The sequence below is a fragment of the Acipenser ruthenus genome, chromosome 7 (assembly GCF_902713425.1).
Source record: "Acipenser ruthenus chromosome 7, fAciRut3.2 maternal haplotype, whole genome shotgun sequence".
NCBI lineage: Eukaryota > Metazoa > Chordata > Actinopteri > Acipenseriformes > Acipenseridae > Acipenser > Acipenser ruthenus.
This window is the reverse complement of record NC_081195.1, coordinates 20,559,328-20,577,622: the sequence shown is the minus strand read 5'-3', so window position 1 is coordinate 20,577,622 and position 18,295 is coordinate 20,559,328. Positions and strand designations below refer to the sequence as shown.

The 18,295-nt window shown below is 37.1% G+C and overlaps 1 protein-coding gene across 3 annotated transcripts; it reads right to left on the bottom strand.

The window, feature by feature from the left end:
• Positions 1 to 1,209: 1,209 nt before the first annotated feature.
• Positions 1,210 to 16,837, bottom strand: eno4 (enolase 4). 3 transcript variants are annotated; one of them, XM_059026579.1, is made up of 13 exons: positions 16,787 to 16,837; positions 11,976 to 12,104; positions 10,740 to 10,936; positions 10,473 to 10,627; positions 8,230 to 8,399; positions 6,879 to 7,010; positions 5,824 to 5,892; positions 5,182 to 5,346; positions 4,399 to 4,524; positions 3,310 to 3,505; positions 2,767 to 2,834; positions 2,187 to 2,304; positions 1,210 to 1,484 (listed from the first exon to the last, which is right to left on the bottom strand). In XM_059026579.1, the coding sequence occupies exons 1-13, from the start codon at positions 16,814 to 16,816 to the stop codon at positions 1,414 to 1,416; spliced, it is 1,626 nt and encodes a 541-aa protein (XP_058882562.1). In that variant the 5' UTR covers positions 16,817 to 16,837; the 3' UTR covers positions 1,210 to 1,413. The 3 variants fall into 3 exon arrangements, with proteins under 3 accessions (XP_058882562.1, XP_058882561.1, XP_033883227.3); XM_059026578.1 differs by lacking the exon at positions 16,787 to 16,837 and adding an exon at positions 12,949 to 13,346; XM_034027336.3 differs by lacking the exon at positions 16,787 to 16,837 and adding an exon at positions 12,361 to 12,608.
• Positions 16,838 to 18,295: the final 1,458 nt, after the last annotated feature.

Genomic DNA, 18,295 nt, shown 5'->3' with positions numbered 1-18,295 from the left:
ATACTGTTGTGCCGGGACTCAATTACTAATTAATTATTCACTTGAATGCCATATTACAAAAAATAAATTATGCAGGCATTACTAAAATAACAGTGGATGATGAGCCCTCATTATATTTGAGACTTTTTCTTTTGTGCGCCTCCGAATATCGTTCAATTTTTTCTTAATCTCCTCTACTATTCTTTTGCCTACACTCTAAGAAGTAAAGGCTCTCGTTAGAACCTTGCTTTGCCACTGTGGGGAGACCTTTTTAGGTGCTATATGGATGCCATGGAGTCTATATTCTCTATTTGCAGACTTTCTATTTTGTCACGTAAGCTATGAAACATATATTAAAAATTGGAGTTTGCAAAACAATACGGTACCGGTATTATAAACCGTAATTTACAAACTGACTTAATCAGAAGGGTTAAAAAATGAGCTTGTTGCAAAGTGTTATTGAATGTTTCTTTGTCCTTGAAAACAATGTCTCCTTCTTGCTGCAGACAAGTCTCCCACATCACCTTGCCTTTTATATAGCCTACTGTCTGACTGCGACAAATTAACGCCTGCTTTTCAGAGTTCTTAAAATAATCACGCAAATACGAGGCCTGCAATTACCGGCCGCTTTAATAAATTAGATGGAATATTTAATAGACCTCATTTGCAAAATCCCCTCCCAATTTTAGCGGTTTCGTTCAGAAACGCCCCAGAATTACATATGCATATACAGAACTACATATGCATCAAGGGCTAACGCACACAGAGACATTGCCCCCAGAAATCACGTATTAAATGTGTGTTTATACTATTGCGTATGTTTTATAAATCCCATACAAGAATTCAGAACCCTCAGCGCCCGTTTCAAGGTCGTAAAACATTCGCAATCCTTTCATAAATCTGGGCCTTAATCTTTTCAGATCTATGAGCAAAAATGTCAGCACTACCTTGTCAAAGTATTCCAAACTTCAGCCTTTATGACAGCACACAAGTCTTTAACAGTTTTAAACGCTTTTTTTTTTTTTTTAAATGACACAAGTCTATAGAGGCCTATTTTTTATTTGTTATTTTTATTATTGTTTAGCTATTTTTAAACTATATATTTTTCTTTGTCAAAATCAGCTACAGAATATGTAAATGTGAACAGCATAATGACCAATAACTGGTGTATTGACCCTTGATAACAGTCACATTAACTGGTGGTGGCTATGTTGTTTCAAACTCCTGGTATGATACATAAGACTTTAATCTATATTAACATAAGCATGAAAAGTATACAAAATAATAACATCTGATGACACACTAAGTTAGGAAATTCAAGTTTACAAAAAACTAAAATTATTTTATTTATTAAAATAATTAGCAAAAGTAAAAGACTAAAAATAAGTGTTACTACTCTTTTTTCTGCACAAATACAATACTTGTGGTACTGAATTAAGACTGGGATGGGGGATCGGCTTCCGTTTCTCCAGTAAGAACAGGAAACTCATGTTTTTCTGCAAGACCTGTAGACAGACAACAATGTAGAGAATCAAATAGAGATAAAGATGCACACAACATTGAACACTGTGCAAAGCTTTGTGTGTGTTTTTTTGGAACAGTATTTCCTTTTATTCCTGGATACCACTGCAGTTATTTGACATGATTCTAACCTCATCTTTTGTTTGACTGATTTCAGATTTCCCTTCAATAGTTCCACTACAACAAAAGATATATTATATTTGGCTTACAGCTGAGTTGCATTGAAGATATAAAACCAACTACAAGTACAGAGTTATCCAGAATAAAAAATATTAGGACACAACGTATTTAGAAGAAGTACATTTTTTTTTAATATAAATTGGAACCAATTTTTTTTATGGATGCCAAATGTAATCTTTTTTTTTATTTATTGTTATTTCTAAGTATTAAATTGTCTGCGGTATCTTTTGATTGGTAATTATGTTGCTTGACACAGGCTATTTGCAGAAAAAAGATGAACTCATTGTTTCGCAATGGTGCGATGTCCTTGTATTTTAGGTGCAATTAGGTTGCCAATTAACATAACCAATGTACATTTGGCCAGATCCTTTCTTAAGATTCCTGAAACAAAGTTTCTTTTATTAAGTCTTTAGAAATCCATTCTCCCCAGCTGAGCAATTTATGTCACTCCTCCGTGGCCTTTGTCTCTTATGTTCTACCAGTTGAAAAGGAAGAAAAAGCCATACCCAGTGCTCCCTGCCGGGCCAATTCATCCTCTATAGAAAGCAAACGGCAGTATTTAGTCACCCGCTCGCCACGACACAGACCTCCCAGTTTGATAAACCTGGCTCCCACTCCTACAGCCTGAAGGTATGAAAGCATGTTACACTGGGATTTCATTATGATGGGAAAATGCACAGCGAAATGTCATGTCGAAAAAGCTCATGTTGAATTACAGGTTATGTGAAACAAAAAATTGACTGAATATTACATATACAAACTATCATGTGCTTTATTTAAGTTTTGTACTGTAAATCAGCTATATGGTCTGGTCTCTTATAGGCCCAGTCTCTCTGCTGGACGAGTGAAGCTGGCACAGAAAGTCAAGAAAAGAACAAAATGATTTTCAGTGCAACAATAAGGTAACCAGTGGTAATGTTGCTACTAATAAGTTTGTAATTTTTAATGGGATCAGTGTACAATACTGGAAAGAATTCTTGATGCAGGAACTATTAGAAAACTAACAGGTCCAAAAATGTATCCTATTTTACATTTCAAGTTATTGCTAGAAAGATCACTCATTGGATTCGGGTGTGCGGTACTCACAAGATCTGCTAGGGAATCATCAGAAGATTCTCCATCTGTAGTTCCAAACACAGTAATACGCTTCTGATCTGAAATAAATTATTCTTTAACTAGATTTCTCAAAAACGTTTAGCTAGAAAGAACAGAAGTTATACAGGAGTACACATAACAAAAATGCAAAAATGGCATGAGAATTGCAGGTCCTCAGCTAGGCTCAATAACATGGGACAGACAGGATGCTAACCTGAGTGTCCCTAACTGTGACTCACCCTGCACACCTAATGGTTATGTCTTTACCAAGTGAGCTACTCCGGGAACTATACTGGTCAAGCTGTGACTTTAACATTGTACAGCCAGCAAGAACATATGAATGTGCAACTCAATAGAGCAGCTTGTTCTCAGTTTTGGTCTGCAGGTATTAGTCCCCCAAGTACAAGAAAAAGAAGAAGCATGTGGAATTTGGATGCAGACCAACATGTATAATGTATCTTCAGAGAACTTTCAGAAAAATGTAAAGTTTAAGTGCACAAAGATATCATTGATTTTAAAAATCTGATCACTAACCTCTCATGCGTCTGTTGATTTCAATCATGTCTGAGACAGTTGTCTGATTGGTCTGTTTCAAGATTACACCACTGAACCCAGGCACAGTCAGATCCTCCTCCACTAGAAGTGAACTGATTGGTTTTGAGGCCGTTTCAGCAAGCAGATAACATTTGGAGCTCACAGTAGTGTATAGCTTGTTCCACTGCTCCTTGTCCTGTTTCAATCAAGTAGGCATATAGTTATGTCTGGATCAATCAAGTTTAAAATTGTATTATCTGCATATTTTATCCTAAAACTGCAGTAGCTTTACGCAATTTTCAATTAACAAGGGTAACCTTTCTAAAACAGAAATCTTATTTTAAGTGGTTTTACTTTATTAATGGACTCATTGTTTATTATAATGCTTTAAATCCACAAAATGAGAAATTAAAAAAAACAAGAGCTATCTCTGGCATATTTGGGATCATCTGAATTCACAAATTTAAGGCATGAGATGTTTAAATACTACTAATTTCCGATTACAGAATACAAAAATAACATTGTTTCACTCTTTGTTTACAATTTTGGAAGTAAATGCCATTTTGGGCTAATTTGTCAGATTTTGCTTCTATAAAGTACACGTTTTTAATTATTTTAAAATCATATAGCATGTATGGGGTTAAAGTTTTGATTACATACTTTTTTGTATGCATGCACATTTTCTTGATTGCTGTTAAAGAAACCAACTACACTCTAGACCAGTTTCTTGAATAACTATCAAACTTTAATTAATCAATCAAATAAATAAACTAACTCTAAATAACCCATTCGTTAAAGCCTTGTGAATAGGGTGCATTATTACACTATTAGGCATAGCTAGTGGTTAGTGTTTTTCATTCATTTACAGTTTATAAAATTCCCTTTGTTACATAGTTGAAGGCTATCTGATTCTGACTCAGAGTATTAATGTAAATTACATAAAATGCTTTTATGTAACATATTCAATTACCTGTAGTGTCAGTTTTACAACTGCTGATATCAATGTTTAAGGTCCAAGTGGATTGAAAAACAAATGCTAACACTAATGGGAATCTGATAACTTGAAAAAGTGAAGTGTCATTGATTTACCTCTTTCCTCAAGGGATCTATCAGAGCAATAACTGCTGGGTAGCGGCTTATTAAATCCACATACAGATCTACCATCTCATTAGGATTCTTTGGTGTTCCGGTCATCACTTCATATTTGCCTTTTTGCTGTTGCATAAAAGAAGCAGCAATAAAAAATAAAAGCCCTGAGTGCATTATGCCCCTGTGCCAGCCCAATATACCTGTACATGTCAAATACATAGATCTAAAAAAAAAAATACTCAACCTAATCTACATATCTCAGCATACTGATCTATACAATGTGGGACTGCAGGTTCTGCTGTGAATTCGCTTTACACATTCCCGTGGTGTAAAAAGATGGTTGGTAAATCTCAGTTTTTCAATCCAGCACTGTATATGTATAAGTATATGTATAAAATTTTGCGAAATAAAAAATGCATACAAGTATATGGGCTCAATCTGCATGCTACAATATGTAAAAGGATTTCCACATGATACAAACCTATATAGCAGCCTAAAGGTGTTTTTGAATATATAGACCTATATTTTTCACTGTGGGCAGGCAACATTTTTGAAAGCATCAGGAAAATCAGGCAGAATTTTCATTTCGGTTTTAAAAATGTTGACTGTTGTAGCACTCCCAGGTAAAGTTATGCCTAAAAGAAAAAAATAGGTTTGCTGTGTGGACAAAGCTGTCTCTAAGTTACTGTCAAGATACTGTCGGTTTTCTATTCCCCTTTATGGATTCCCCTTTATGGGTATGTTAACTATCACTGCACTACACTTTTACTGCTCTTTACTTACATAGTCTATTAGCTCGTGTGCAGCACAGTTTATTGCTAAATGTAAATCTTCCCCGACTGTAAGTTCAAGAGTCTTGGAGGCTTCTCGAATGAGATCCAAAGGCTGTTCAAGTCGTTCAAATCCTATCACTAATGCACCAAGATCAGACACTGTTTTCAGGATAGGCTGTAAAAAGAAAAAAGTGAATCTAATGAATGTTGCATTGATATATTATGTAAAGTAGGTTCTGTTTACTTTCCTTCAGTTTAAAGTTGTAGAATATATTGCACTTTACACTTACATACTACTTTATAAGCACTAAGGGATGTATTTTAATTACCTACAAAGTAGCAGATCATAATATCTTAAATGTATATCTTGTTTGTTTTTTTTGTTTTGTTTAGCCCAGCACCCCAGCAAGATTATTATAGGGTTAAATACTGGCTGTATGCAGATCATTAAACTAATTTGGCAAAATTCTAAACTTTTAAAAACACTTGGATAACGTTAACCTTCTGACTATTAACTACATTTACTATAAAAAGCTGTTACTCATGTGAAAACTAATAATAATAATTAAGGCCAAATATATTTGGTTAGAGTTAAGGGCTTAAACATGAATTAGTTTTAGTGGCAAACAATTTTATAATCATTTTTTCTTACCCCTGTTTTTGATGCTGTATCCATCAACTTTATCATTTGTTTTTGAAGTTCTCGCAGTATGTTAAAACTCTGAGAAGTAGAATAATAGTTATTATTATTGCCTTAGCTATTACAAGCAATTGACTAAGAAAGCCCCAGCACAGGTACTTGCTAGTTGAAAAAAAGTCAGTCCTTCATTGAGGAATGTGCACTGAGTCTAATAAAAGTTTAAACATCACAGAAAACATCACACAACAATGACATCTGTATGGCCTTTTTTCAATCCCCTTGTCATTCTGTGGTGTTTAAAAATGCTCTAGCTGGTTTGTGTTGTTTTTCCAATAAATACATATATGCAAATAAAATAAGAATCTATTTAGGTTCTATCTGCATGCTGTACCACTGCAAAACCTGCCTACCCTGAAAAGGCAGAGCTGGATTGTATTGGAGCATTGTACAGCACCGGGAAATCTCCCTGTATTGCATTAGCCAATTCTATCAAGATAGATGCCTGCTGCAATCCAAGGGGATTCCCCAGCTGTGGCTTATCCCAGCAGGGTTTAGGTTGATCAAATCTACACCTAGGTACCACTGTGTTAAAAAAATACACTCACTCATTGGTGTCATTACACTTAACAGTTAACAGCTACAGAGTTTCAGTGTACAGTGACACAAAACGCATTCTACCACCACTGCTGGTTTGTGGTGCTTGGGAGTCAAACCATTTGCTGCCCATAGAAGGATAGTAAAGCACGATACTTGTTTGTATAGGTGTTTTTGTTTTGGCCACCGTACCTTTTTGTTTTGTTAAAGTGTTTTGTTTCTGTTTATTGGATTTATTTAATAAACATGCACCCAGCGCATCAACCCACAGTCCTGTGCCTCTGTTTATTTCCTGGTCTGTGACGTCACCACCCAGCCATCCGTGACACATGAACAGTTTTTTTTTTATTTTACAAATTGCAGGAATGGCCTGTCATACTGATGCCAAATGCATACTCATCAAAAAGCTTAGTAATCATGGGATATCTTTCTCTTAACAAAGTACACTCTGATGAGAATACTGAGATATTTACCTGTCTAAAGGTTAGCCCAGGTTTCGGGATCACAATCACTTCCTTCATTAGATTTAGTTTACCAGGTGATGATTTTCCACAAGACAGTAACGATATCATTGGTATGGGCATCTGAATGTCTTTCATCATTTGCTAAAAGAAAACAAAGAATACAATACACAGCTATATCACATTCACTTTGTGTATACTGTTCCATATCATCAAAATGAGTGTGCAATCTACATTGATATTATATCAGGTAACTAAATAGGCTGTGACAAAAATATTTGAAATATCCTATATATAGTGCTCCCCAGGGATCAGTTTGATGTCCCATTTCCTTGGGATATATTCAGAAAATATAAGGATATGTGCAAACATCCAGTTCCATATTCTATTATTATTGATTGTATGTCACTGACTTTTTGCTTATTCAGGTATTTACCTTATTAGAATTCTCAAAGTTTTTGCAGCTTCATAAAAGACTTGTCATCTAGCACACTGACTTAGAGGTAAAATGTCTGAACCAACATTAGTACTAAAAACATGCTTGCTTATGTCGTCATCATCATCATTTGTTTACGACTGTAAGTCGCCCTGGATAAGGGCGTCTGCTAAGAAATAAATAATAATAATAATAATAATAATAATAATAATAATAATAATAATAATAATAATAATAATAATCATCATCTTATTATTATTATTATTATTATTATTATTATTATTATTATTATTGCACATTGATCCCCAGATAATGCAGGCATATTTTATAGTACTAGTGGTAGTGGTATTCATGTTTCATACTTTGCACAATTTTAAATTACCTGCCGCTGGGATTGCTAGTGTTTGAAAAAGTAAGGTATGTTAGGTGACTTGCATGTCTATTGTGAATACCCACAAAATAAAGACATGTTCCAATACATCAGGATTAGGAGAAGCCCATTAAAATGATAGACAATTGTGGGAAAATATATCGCCCTATCAGCACATAGCTCCAAAACGTAGCGGTGTATTGAACAAAAGGCTTGTGAACCATTAAACATTTTGGCCCATTATCTGCATTGTCATGGCTATGATACTCAAATGTACCTGTTGGTATGGCTGTCTCATCAGCACACAGAAAGCTGTGTGTACTTCTGAAATACCAGAAGTACACACAGCTAAGACTTTGAAACAACTTTAGAACCTGCATTGTCTTTCATGACCTTCTGCGCTCAAATCTCGAAGATGTCTTTACTACCTAAGAACCACTGCATGGTTCAAACCAAATAAATAAATACAATAAACAAACACACAAATACATAAAATACTACCTCTAGGATACTTAAGACATAATTAGATATCATTTAAATAATCCATAGATATTTACCTGTTGATGATTTATTGCGAAAATATGCTGGAAAAGGGGAATGCTGCTCAATATGGCAGCAGCTTTGCAGACAGCCAGTGACACCGATCCTACTGCCATGCTACCCGGCAACACAAGCTCCTGTGGTTCAGCAGGGGGGATGGGCTTCTCTGGAACACTAGTCTTTTTGCCTGGAAAGACACCAAAACCCAAATTATTGGTATGTTTACCTTTAAACACAATTACTGTACTTTTTTTAACGTTATTAGGCTATATTATTATTCTCCATTCATGGTTTGGCGGCCTCGTCTTTTTGGGGGGGAGGTGGCCCATAGCCGCTTCCTATCTGCAGCACTGGGATGCATGGAACTGTTCATGTTTCTCCAGCCGGCCTTGTGCAGGTAGCCATCGGGCAGCCACAGACAAGGCCTCCAGACAAATTTATCTTTCACTCGGGCCCTGAGTGCCCATCACAGTCATCGGGCCCTGAGCGCCCTTCACAGTTCATAAATCATCTGCAATTGCAATCATCATCATTCACTCACTGATTCACTCATTCATTGCGAATTCTCCTTGCTGAAAGACATGTTTTAGTAAACTTGCATTTTTTTTTTTTTAAACATGATATGCGGTACTACATTTAGTTAAAGAAAACTCTGTTTGCAGGCGTTCACTTGCACTTGGCTTGGTCATTTTACCAGGAGGGTGAAATTGTTCCCACCCCCAATGGCTTCTTTCCTGTCATTATCCAACCAGCTGCTTCCCCCATTGACTGACATAAAGACAGTAACAGGCTTGGAGTGCAAGTGGAAACAGATAACCTGAGAATTAGACATAGAAACTGAGATTCCTTTAACCTAACCTTTAATCTGTGCTATAACATAAGTTTCTTTCAAAACTGCACACAAGACCTATTTAGCTAATGGAAATGCAAAAAAGGGTAAGATTTATGAAATTATTTTAGCTACAATTACATTAAACTGCAATGAAGATATCTTTCTACGGTATTTAGTGTTGCTAGAAAGGGCGTCAATGATAGGGTTACCATATGGCTCCAGATTACCCGGACGCTTTGAGACAGACCGGGATTTCAAAATTCCCCCTAAATTGAAAGTAATTCACGTATAAATGAGCTCCACCTTTGCTGAGATTAATCCTGCTGTGGTGGAATTGCTTGGGCGCAGCAAACAAGTCACACTGATCAGCTGCTTCTGATCAGATCTTAATGAACGAATAGCTAATTTATCGATAGAGCAACGAGATGATGATGCGATTGTATTTGCAGAATAATATGGGCGATTGAATTTTAACAAACAGAAAAAAATAGCGACTGGCTGCAATTCATTCTTAGTATAATACAATTATTTGACGTGCATGCAGGTATTTAAGCACCATTATTAATTGTAACTAAGGATGGTTCATTTACACCTTCATTTATTTCAATTTAGGGGCAAGTTTGAAATCCTGTTCTGTCTCACAGCGTCCGGTTAATCTGGAGCCACATGGTAACCCTAGTCAATGAATTACCCCAGCAAGGTTAAAATACAGCCAAAGAGTGGTGGTATTGTGTTTCACTTCTGCTTCAATAAAGAAGATTTATCTAAATCTATTATTTTTGTTGTATATTTTGAATCAGTTAGAGTAGTTGTTAAGTTATAGTTACTGTCTACCTATATCCTCCATTGATCAAATAGTCGAATTATGTAAATTGATATATGATTTGAATATAACCCTCAGCCTGTGATTCATAACATAATTTACCTCAGGATGCACTGACCTTTCAGCTGCTTCGTTCTTAATTCTGCTTTCAGTCAATTATGCCATGACACAGTCTCACGCATTACTCTTTATTCGTAACACAAGAGAGGTAAACAATGAGTGCTGGTGGTATTTTTAATGTGCATTTCTAGAAAACTGTTTTCTGTAGCATTATACTTGAAACTTGGTTAGGCAACCTGGTGTTAACATTGGTCCTATGGGGAAAATGGCCTAGCTTTATGACCTGATTTATTGATGTCCATGGGTTACACAGATGGCTTTTTTGTCCTGTTGCAACAGATACTTCTCCACAAACAAATCATTTTTATCCACGGAAGACATTGTCAAACCACATGCCATTTTTCTCCAGATGTATAGGCAAGTTTTAAAGTACAGTGCTAAATGTTTATTTTGTATGAAGGGCACATTGTCAACTATCAATTGACAAAATATTTTGAGTTTTCCTGAAAACTAATTTTTTCACTCATTTTTTATAAATGTCTGACCTTTGCCACTGGTCCTTTTCTCTTTTTTATTTGCAGCAGGAGAAGGCTGAGGTGGAGGTAGTGCCTCAGACTCCACAGCCACCATCAGCTCTTGTTGTTTCTTTTCCTCCTCCATTTGCGCCTGCTTTTCTGCAACGTGCACTTGAAAAAAATCACTGGAACAGAAAAACAAGAAATTCACATGGAATTGCACTTCAATGGACAGAATATGTGTCTCAAAAATCTCTGCCTTTCTCTCAAGTGCAACAGATGAAAAGTTCAGTGTACCTTAGCAATGTATCTGCTTTTAACTGATCAGCTGGTTCATGCCCCTTCAACAGTGCTGCCAGTGGCTCATTGATCCATTGTAAAGCTATCGAGACAGATTCCTTTCTTTTAGTATCGTCCATCTCCCAAGCTTCGGGTAAAGCATAATCAGATCCGGGTGGTTCACAGTGGCTGGATATTGCTGCTGAGCAAATTCTCTAGAAACAGACAGAGAAAAGTGTGTCACTGTTTCAGCCATACAGGACACAACTGAGGGAGGGATTGACTGAACTGATTTTGTATGGATTCAAACTTGTGTGTCTGTGGAGTAATTGCCAGGCCATTGAACAAGGCACTGTCTTATTACAGTTGAACAGCAAGTTTGTCAGCAATATAAATCCCTGGCCACCCTGTAAATACAAAACTAGCAGCATGATGACCTACATCCAATGTATGCAAAAGCAAAATTGTATATATGGCGAGGTGCCTACATATATCACAAATGGTTCTCACATGTAGAGAGATGGACAGACAGGTACCTTACCTTACCATATATATATAACCTCCAGATTCTGATACCCTCAATAACTTGTGCTAAAGACTGCCTATCCCATTTTAAATGTATGCACTTATATCTAGATATATGTAATAAAAAGTGTGATAAATGGACAGAGCCTAGTGTTAAAATAAAAAAGATTTAGAACTAAGCAAGGTTATAGTAAACAATGGAATTTCAGCACTTTTAGTGGGATTATCATCAAGTTGATTCAATTATAACTTTTGAATTGAGACCTTTTTTTTTTTTTTTTTTTAAAGCCTTACGTTTTTCTACCCAGTGAAGAATACAAGTTAATTTAAAAAAAAAAAAAAAAAGTTATCTTCCTTGTGATACACCACTAACCCTGTGCCCAACTGCCATACATGCAGACAGAAAATACACAGCTGAGGATTAGGAAGTGTAACTCATTTCTGAATTTTTAAAAAAAAAAATGTATTTTATGTTGTACTATATAATGCTATAATATGTGTTGCTTTCTAAACTACACTTTTGAGACCTATGAAGCAAATGTACAAAACAAGATTGGTAGAATTATTTTGTTAGCTACACTGTACCTCTCTTATTCAGCTGTGCAAGAAATAATACAATATGTAGACTACCTAGTAGCCAATGAGCTGGTGTTTGAATAGTTTTACCGTATCTATGATCTAATATAAATGTACTGTACAGTACACAAAGCATTGACATTGAACTAGTACCTTTTCATTGCTTTGAATTGTACACAGTACTTCCACTTGGACAGCTGGTTGGCCTTTCCCATCATACACTTCTTTTCCCACTAGATTGCTTATCCGTGGAGGCTTGGAAAAATTGGAAAAGTAGTTTGCCTAAAAATAAATAACAAAAATAGATAAAAAAATAAAATAAAATAAAATAAAAATACCCACAAAGAATACCGTACTTGGTATAAAAAATAACTGCTTAATAAACCTAATAAATATTTTCAGTCTTGTCCAGTGCTTCTAGAAAAATTTACCTGAACGGTATCTTATACAAAAATAAACAAATAAATAAATAAATATATAACGCAATTGACAACGTGACTAAATAATAAATAACAAAACAGACAGTGTTCTCGCCTACCAAATACCCATACACATCATCCGGTTTTTTGTAAAACATTGAATTCAGCACATCCTCTATTTTCTCGGGCACTCCGTTTGTTCTGTAATATTCTGCAGCTCTCTGCTTTAGCTCGTAAAATTCCCGAACTTCTTTCGAAACATGTCTGTTATTGTTTAAAAAGCCACTGTATGACATAACTGAGCTGTTGTTATTTTTCCCTACAGACTCATAAATAATGCAATGGAGTTAACAACTTTAAACGCGTTAATCACCGGCGAGATCACAAATATAAACTTCCAACTGGATGCACTTCCTGCGTCTGGTGGTTGCTGGGCAACGTGGAGACACTTGCTGCAGCAACGCGAGATCTTGACAATGCCATGCTCTGCACAGTTGCAGATTAAGGTAAGATTTTACTTTAGAGTAGTATCTATTTATTTTTTGTGTAACATTTTAAATAGAGTGCGCTCACATGAAAGAATGCATATGAAAGCATTGTTTCCCCCACATCAACCGTTCGTAAGGCATAATGCAGGATTAATATAACAATACAATCATTTAAATCCTCTTTTAAAAAAAGCATATTAAGAGTGTGTGTTGTCGTACGTTTGTGAGCGGGGTGGAAGGATGTGTAGATTGAGAGCTTGTTGGAGCTGTCCGGGGTATTTCGGCTTTCTCGGTCGGAAGGCACCTAGCATACACAAACGTTTTTCTGCTCGGTGTATCGCTCAGCCAGACAGAACTGTCTTTCTGCCAAATACTTTTGACTACATACAATACAGACACATTTTCGTTTCTCTCTCCACGTTGCACGACGTAGTGTAACAATACTTGGCAAAATGAACTCATAGTCGCAGACTAACACGTCATGTATTAATACTGTCGTGTTGGGCACCGCAGTAGCCTCTTTGTAGTATAAAATACACGTGTCGGTGTGCAGCACAAAGGAATATCCACTTGTGAAGCCTCAACTGATTCGACCCCACATGAACCAATTGAAGCAAACTCTGGGTGCGTTCAAGTCGCGCAGACTTTTGAGAGTCTGCGCAGGCTCACGTCAAATGACACGGGTCTGCGCGCATACCGGTACAAGTTCGGCAAACTGCGTGACCTCAGCCGGATCTGACAACGCAGGTCACGCAGGAGTGAACGTGTACTGCCGCCAAGGATGGGGGTGTGAATAACACAGAAAATGACAAAGACATATCGTAAACAGCCTTGAAGTTACTGAAATAACGCTTTGCATCATTTATTTTCCATTCTAATGATTATAGAACTGTATGGGATCAGAGGAAAAAACTAGACATTCATTTCCAAAACAACTAGCAGGTGTAAGCAGGGTACATTGCTATAGTTACGTTTAATATATATATATATATATATATATATATATATATATATATATATATATATATATATATATATATATATACACACACACACACACACACAGCAGTGTGGCGTAGTGGTTAGGGCTTTGGACTCTTGACCAGAGGGTCGTGGGTTTAATCCCCGGTGGGGGACACTGCTGCTGTACCCTTGAGCAAGGTACTGTGGAATGCTACATGCATTTTGTATCTTATAATCTAAAACTGATCTTTTAAAAAATTCTCCTTGATAACTCACAGTTAAAAAATAAACTGTTCTGTGCTGTATTTTGGGAGAGTTATCCAATTAATTTACCCTAAGAGAACGTCAATGCCAATTGTGTATTCTGCAGACCTTCAAAAGAACTACTTTACAGTTTAAATCTTCCAGCATCCTGGTGATCACAACAGTATGCTAAACCTAACCTTCTGCTGCAGGTAACAGGCACGGAAAAAGCACAGGACAAACGCCTCAAATGTCACAGAGAACAACATCCTGTTAGTTTTGTCCCCAACTTCTTTTATGTAAAGACACAGTCAGCTTTAAAGATCTTTGAACAACAAGGCTTGCTGTATAGGCTTTGGCAGTGGGGAAATTAAACAAACTCTTGGCCTGGATTGTGGTTTTCTCTTTGGCTTTTTTTTTTCTTTTTAAACCACCTTCTGAACATTTCATGATTCTTTGCCATTTCAACAAGCTTCCTTCTTACACATGGTCGTATTACATCATGTGTCAACACACTTAGTGCCGTGACCGTTGCTGAAGATCTGAGCATGACAGGTAGTACGTACAACACACTGAGAAGCGCAATGCTATTCTCTTCCTTCTAAGATGAAGATTTATAGCAGGTACCCTAGAGAGGACAAGGGGCAAAGCCCAGTCTTGAAACCCCCTATTTTTATCAAGCTAAACAGATGATGCTAACCAAGTTTCATCACATCTATATAAGCAGTTCTGTAGATCAGGGCTGGCCAACAGATGGGTTTTGAGCCATATATAGCTCATTGAGCTCCTCAATATTATTATTATTATTTGTTTATTTAGCAGACGCCTTTACGGAGGACAAGGAGGTTAAGTGAGTTGCTCAGGGTCACACAATGAGTCAGTGGCTGAGGTGGGATTTGAACCGGGGACCTCCTGGTTACAAGCCCTTTTCTTTAACCACTGGACCACACAGCCTCCTTGATTCAGGCTGTGTGGTTAGGCTAGACAATGTGTAGCCTGATTCAGGCTAGACAATGTGTAGTTTTTGGTGGAAGCAAGTCATAACAGGTAACCTTTTTAATGGGCATAGTAATACTTAAGCTGTGTGTAATCCAGTTAAACATTGATCCTTTGCTGTTTCTTATTGCTGTTTAAAATAATTGTAGCTAATAAAATAGTTCCATAAAATATGCCTGCCATGCACAGCCATTCATAATGTAGGTCACAGATGTGCAGTTTTGAAACAAACACATGTTATAGCGAACATGTATTTTAATTTTAAAAACACGATACTGTATCTGTTACAATACTAGAAATATCTGTTTATAAGCCATGCCATTCATGCTGTCTTGCACTTCCTGGGCCATTTCATTTCTAGAGAATGAAATTGTCCCCACCCTTTTCCTGACTGTTCTCCTGCCAATAAATAATCAGATGCTTCCCCTATTGACAGACATACTTTGACCCAGACTACATTGCTGAGGTTAAATGACCCAGGAAGTGCAAGTGTAAACAGATAACCCAAGAATAAGGCATATACACTTCCTGTAACTTAAAGTAGTTCCAGATATCATGTTGAGTTTTCAAATGAAAATACACGAGTGCTATAACTTGTTTCTGTCAAAACTGCTAATTTGAGACCAGTGTAGCTAATGGAAGTGCAAGATGGATAAGATTTATGGAATTATTTTTTTAGCTACAATAACTTTAAGAAATTATTGGCCATCGATATGGCTCTTTCAGCCAAGAAGGCTGGACAGTTCCAGATATATATATAAAAATGTAACTTATAGTATATATATGTATGAGCACCACAGTCGCCAAGGTTAAAAAACTAGGTCTACATACAAGAACTACCCGATTTAAATATGTAAATATGGTACATCAAACTACATTGAAAAAAAAAGAAGATTTACATTTAATTCAGCATGACTCGATTTATGTTTATAATCCGCTGGGAATCCAATTCTTTAGGGGAGGATAGTAACTGATTGTAATGAGCAATACATGTCAATGGCTGTAAAACCTGCACGCTGATTGGATAAAAAAAAAAACAGTATATATTCGTGGTATTCTGGCTAATACCTCGTCACCAGAAGTTGAACGCAATATCCACACACACCACAAAGATTACCCAAAATAGATTTCTTTAAGAAAGGTCACTGTTGTGATTTTCTTCTCTGAGGTGACATTTCCATTGGCATGCAGTACACTGAGCTAATACAAGTATTTTATTCTACATGTCCTCACCTGTGGTAGGAGAATGCCAAGCAGAATTCCTGCCATGATGTTGTTGTTATCCAGAAACCAGATGGAGACTGCATCCGTGCACCTTCGCACATGGTTAACGTAGAGTAAATCAAGGTGCCGCAGAAAAACAATATTTTGTTGGTGTTCGGTTCAGTTATGACTACAGGTCCTATTCACAAAGCTTTTATTCATAAATAGTTTTAAAATGTTTTGGTGGATTGAAGGCTATGGTTCTGTTCGCTATCATTGGGTATGATGTTGTTCCAGTTCTCCATTTTTTTGGGCGGCAGGGCGCACTCGGCTTCGCCTCATGACTCACAACACACCCGAGATAGGGCGTTATCTACAGGGTTGATATCTATATTGCTTATTGGTTCAGAAGAAGAAGAAGGCTTGATTTCCAATATTACAAGACATTACTGAAACGACTTGTCAGGTTATTTTATTTTAATACCTTTTTTGGATGATTTTCAAAATTCTAATTTCGGGTGGGTCAAAATCGTACTTAGATTAAAGCCCTAAAATCAGATGCCTTTCCTGTACTACTGTAGCCAAGCAACCCAATGACAGAATACCATTCTGGAATACTACTCAGCCATCCCCGTATGACCAGAATGCTCACCTCTTTGTCAAGGATTTTGTATCCACACATCGTGTTGGCAGTTGTGTTAGTCTGGAACAGAAAAATAGGCTTGAGTTAATATTATTTGATTATTTTAATGTCATATGTTTATGCATATGTTTGTTTACTGATACAAAACCAGGAGGATGTCAAAAATACCCCAAAAATGACCATGGCAGAATTAAAGTATTTAAGAAATGGTATAAGAAATCTACCTTAATACATTTATGGGTGTGAAACACATAACATGTTTTGTTTCTCATGAGAGTTATAACAATGTGTTTGGCTCTAACCATAACAGTGCTGAAACTGGTGCATTCCTAGCAGTCAATGACCACTGAAAAGTGAAAAGGGCTATGTTATAGAAAACCCTGCAGTGTTTACAAGAAACACGCAACTTTACCTTTGCTGTATACTGTGTTGTCTCTATCGCAGCAATATACTTTAACATAATTCCCAAAGCCTGGGTTTTCAACTTTTACTCAGGAACGTTCACCAGGAGAAAAAAAAAAATCTTTCTCCCTAAACATTGCAGTGTATCCAGATCATGCTTCCTCCTGAAACAATACTGGTGCTCTGGCTGAAATGTTGCTGGAGAGAGCATGAACTGGATACGCTGCAATGCTGTAAGAGAAATGATCTTCCTCCTGGCAAACGTTCAAAAATGTAATCTCAAGGTGATTTATTAAAAAAAATTCAAAAGAGTCGATATGTTTGAAAAATCGAATGTGTTTCTTATAAGAACCGCAGGGTGTAATGTAAAGCATTCAGAGGACATTGGCAATAATGCAGGATGTATTATGCAGGACCAGATTGTTACAGCAAGGTGCTCTCTATTGATTGAACACTTTAATCCCCAGAGCACAGTGTTACAAAGTCAAAACATCCAAGCAATGGGGAGAAGAAAATTGTTCCAAAATCTGTTTATTCTACTGGCTGTGTTCGAGATTATTACAGTAAACAGTGGAGCATGCTTCTATTTGTGAAGCCTCGGTGAACATACCTCTTGAAGGACACAATCTTAAATTGCTATTTAACAAAACTGTAGCATGAAAAAGCCACTCAGATTTAAAATAACCAAAGTTCTGGGAGATATGCATTCACCATGGAACAATACTGTTTTGTGTTTGTAAAACAAAAAGCTAATTCTGTTCTGGGGCATCTTAAAAGACCACCCGCCCTCAAGTCCCATCTCTTTGATTTTTGCCCTCTTCCACGGGCGGGCTTGAGGTTGGGTCGGTCCCTTCGGCACTTCCAGGCAGGGACCTTGATCCGGTGATGAGGGACCCAGACGGCTTGTCTTGGGCGACCAAAACACAGGCCGGTGACCGGGAGCAAGGAGTGACAGGCACCAGTGGGCATCTCAGGACCGGCGTAGCGACATCTGGGACCTCAGGGGGAACACAGTGGAAGGAAGGGGGAGCGAATGTGACGTCTGACGCCCACGACGTGACGTCTCAGGTTCCAGGGGGAGCGCAGCAAGGGACTGTGTGCACAATTGTGCCTGGC

Bases quoted from the DNA above. Each gene is read 5' to 3' on its own strand.
- eno4 (XM_059026578.1), bottom strand. From the start codon at position 13,191: ATGAGTTCATTTTGCCAAGTATTGTTACACTACGTCGTGCAACGTGGA. The intron at 5,893-6,878 runs GTAAATATCTCA...TCTACTTCTCAG, and splicing joins CTGGGCTAACCTTTAGACAG to AGTTTTAACATACTGCGAGA. The intron at 1,485-2,186 runs GTATGGCTTTTT...GTCTGTCTACAG, and splicing joins GGCCCGGCAGGGAGCACTGG to GTCTTGCAGAAAAACATGAG.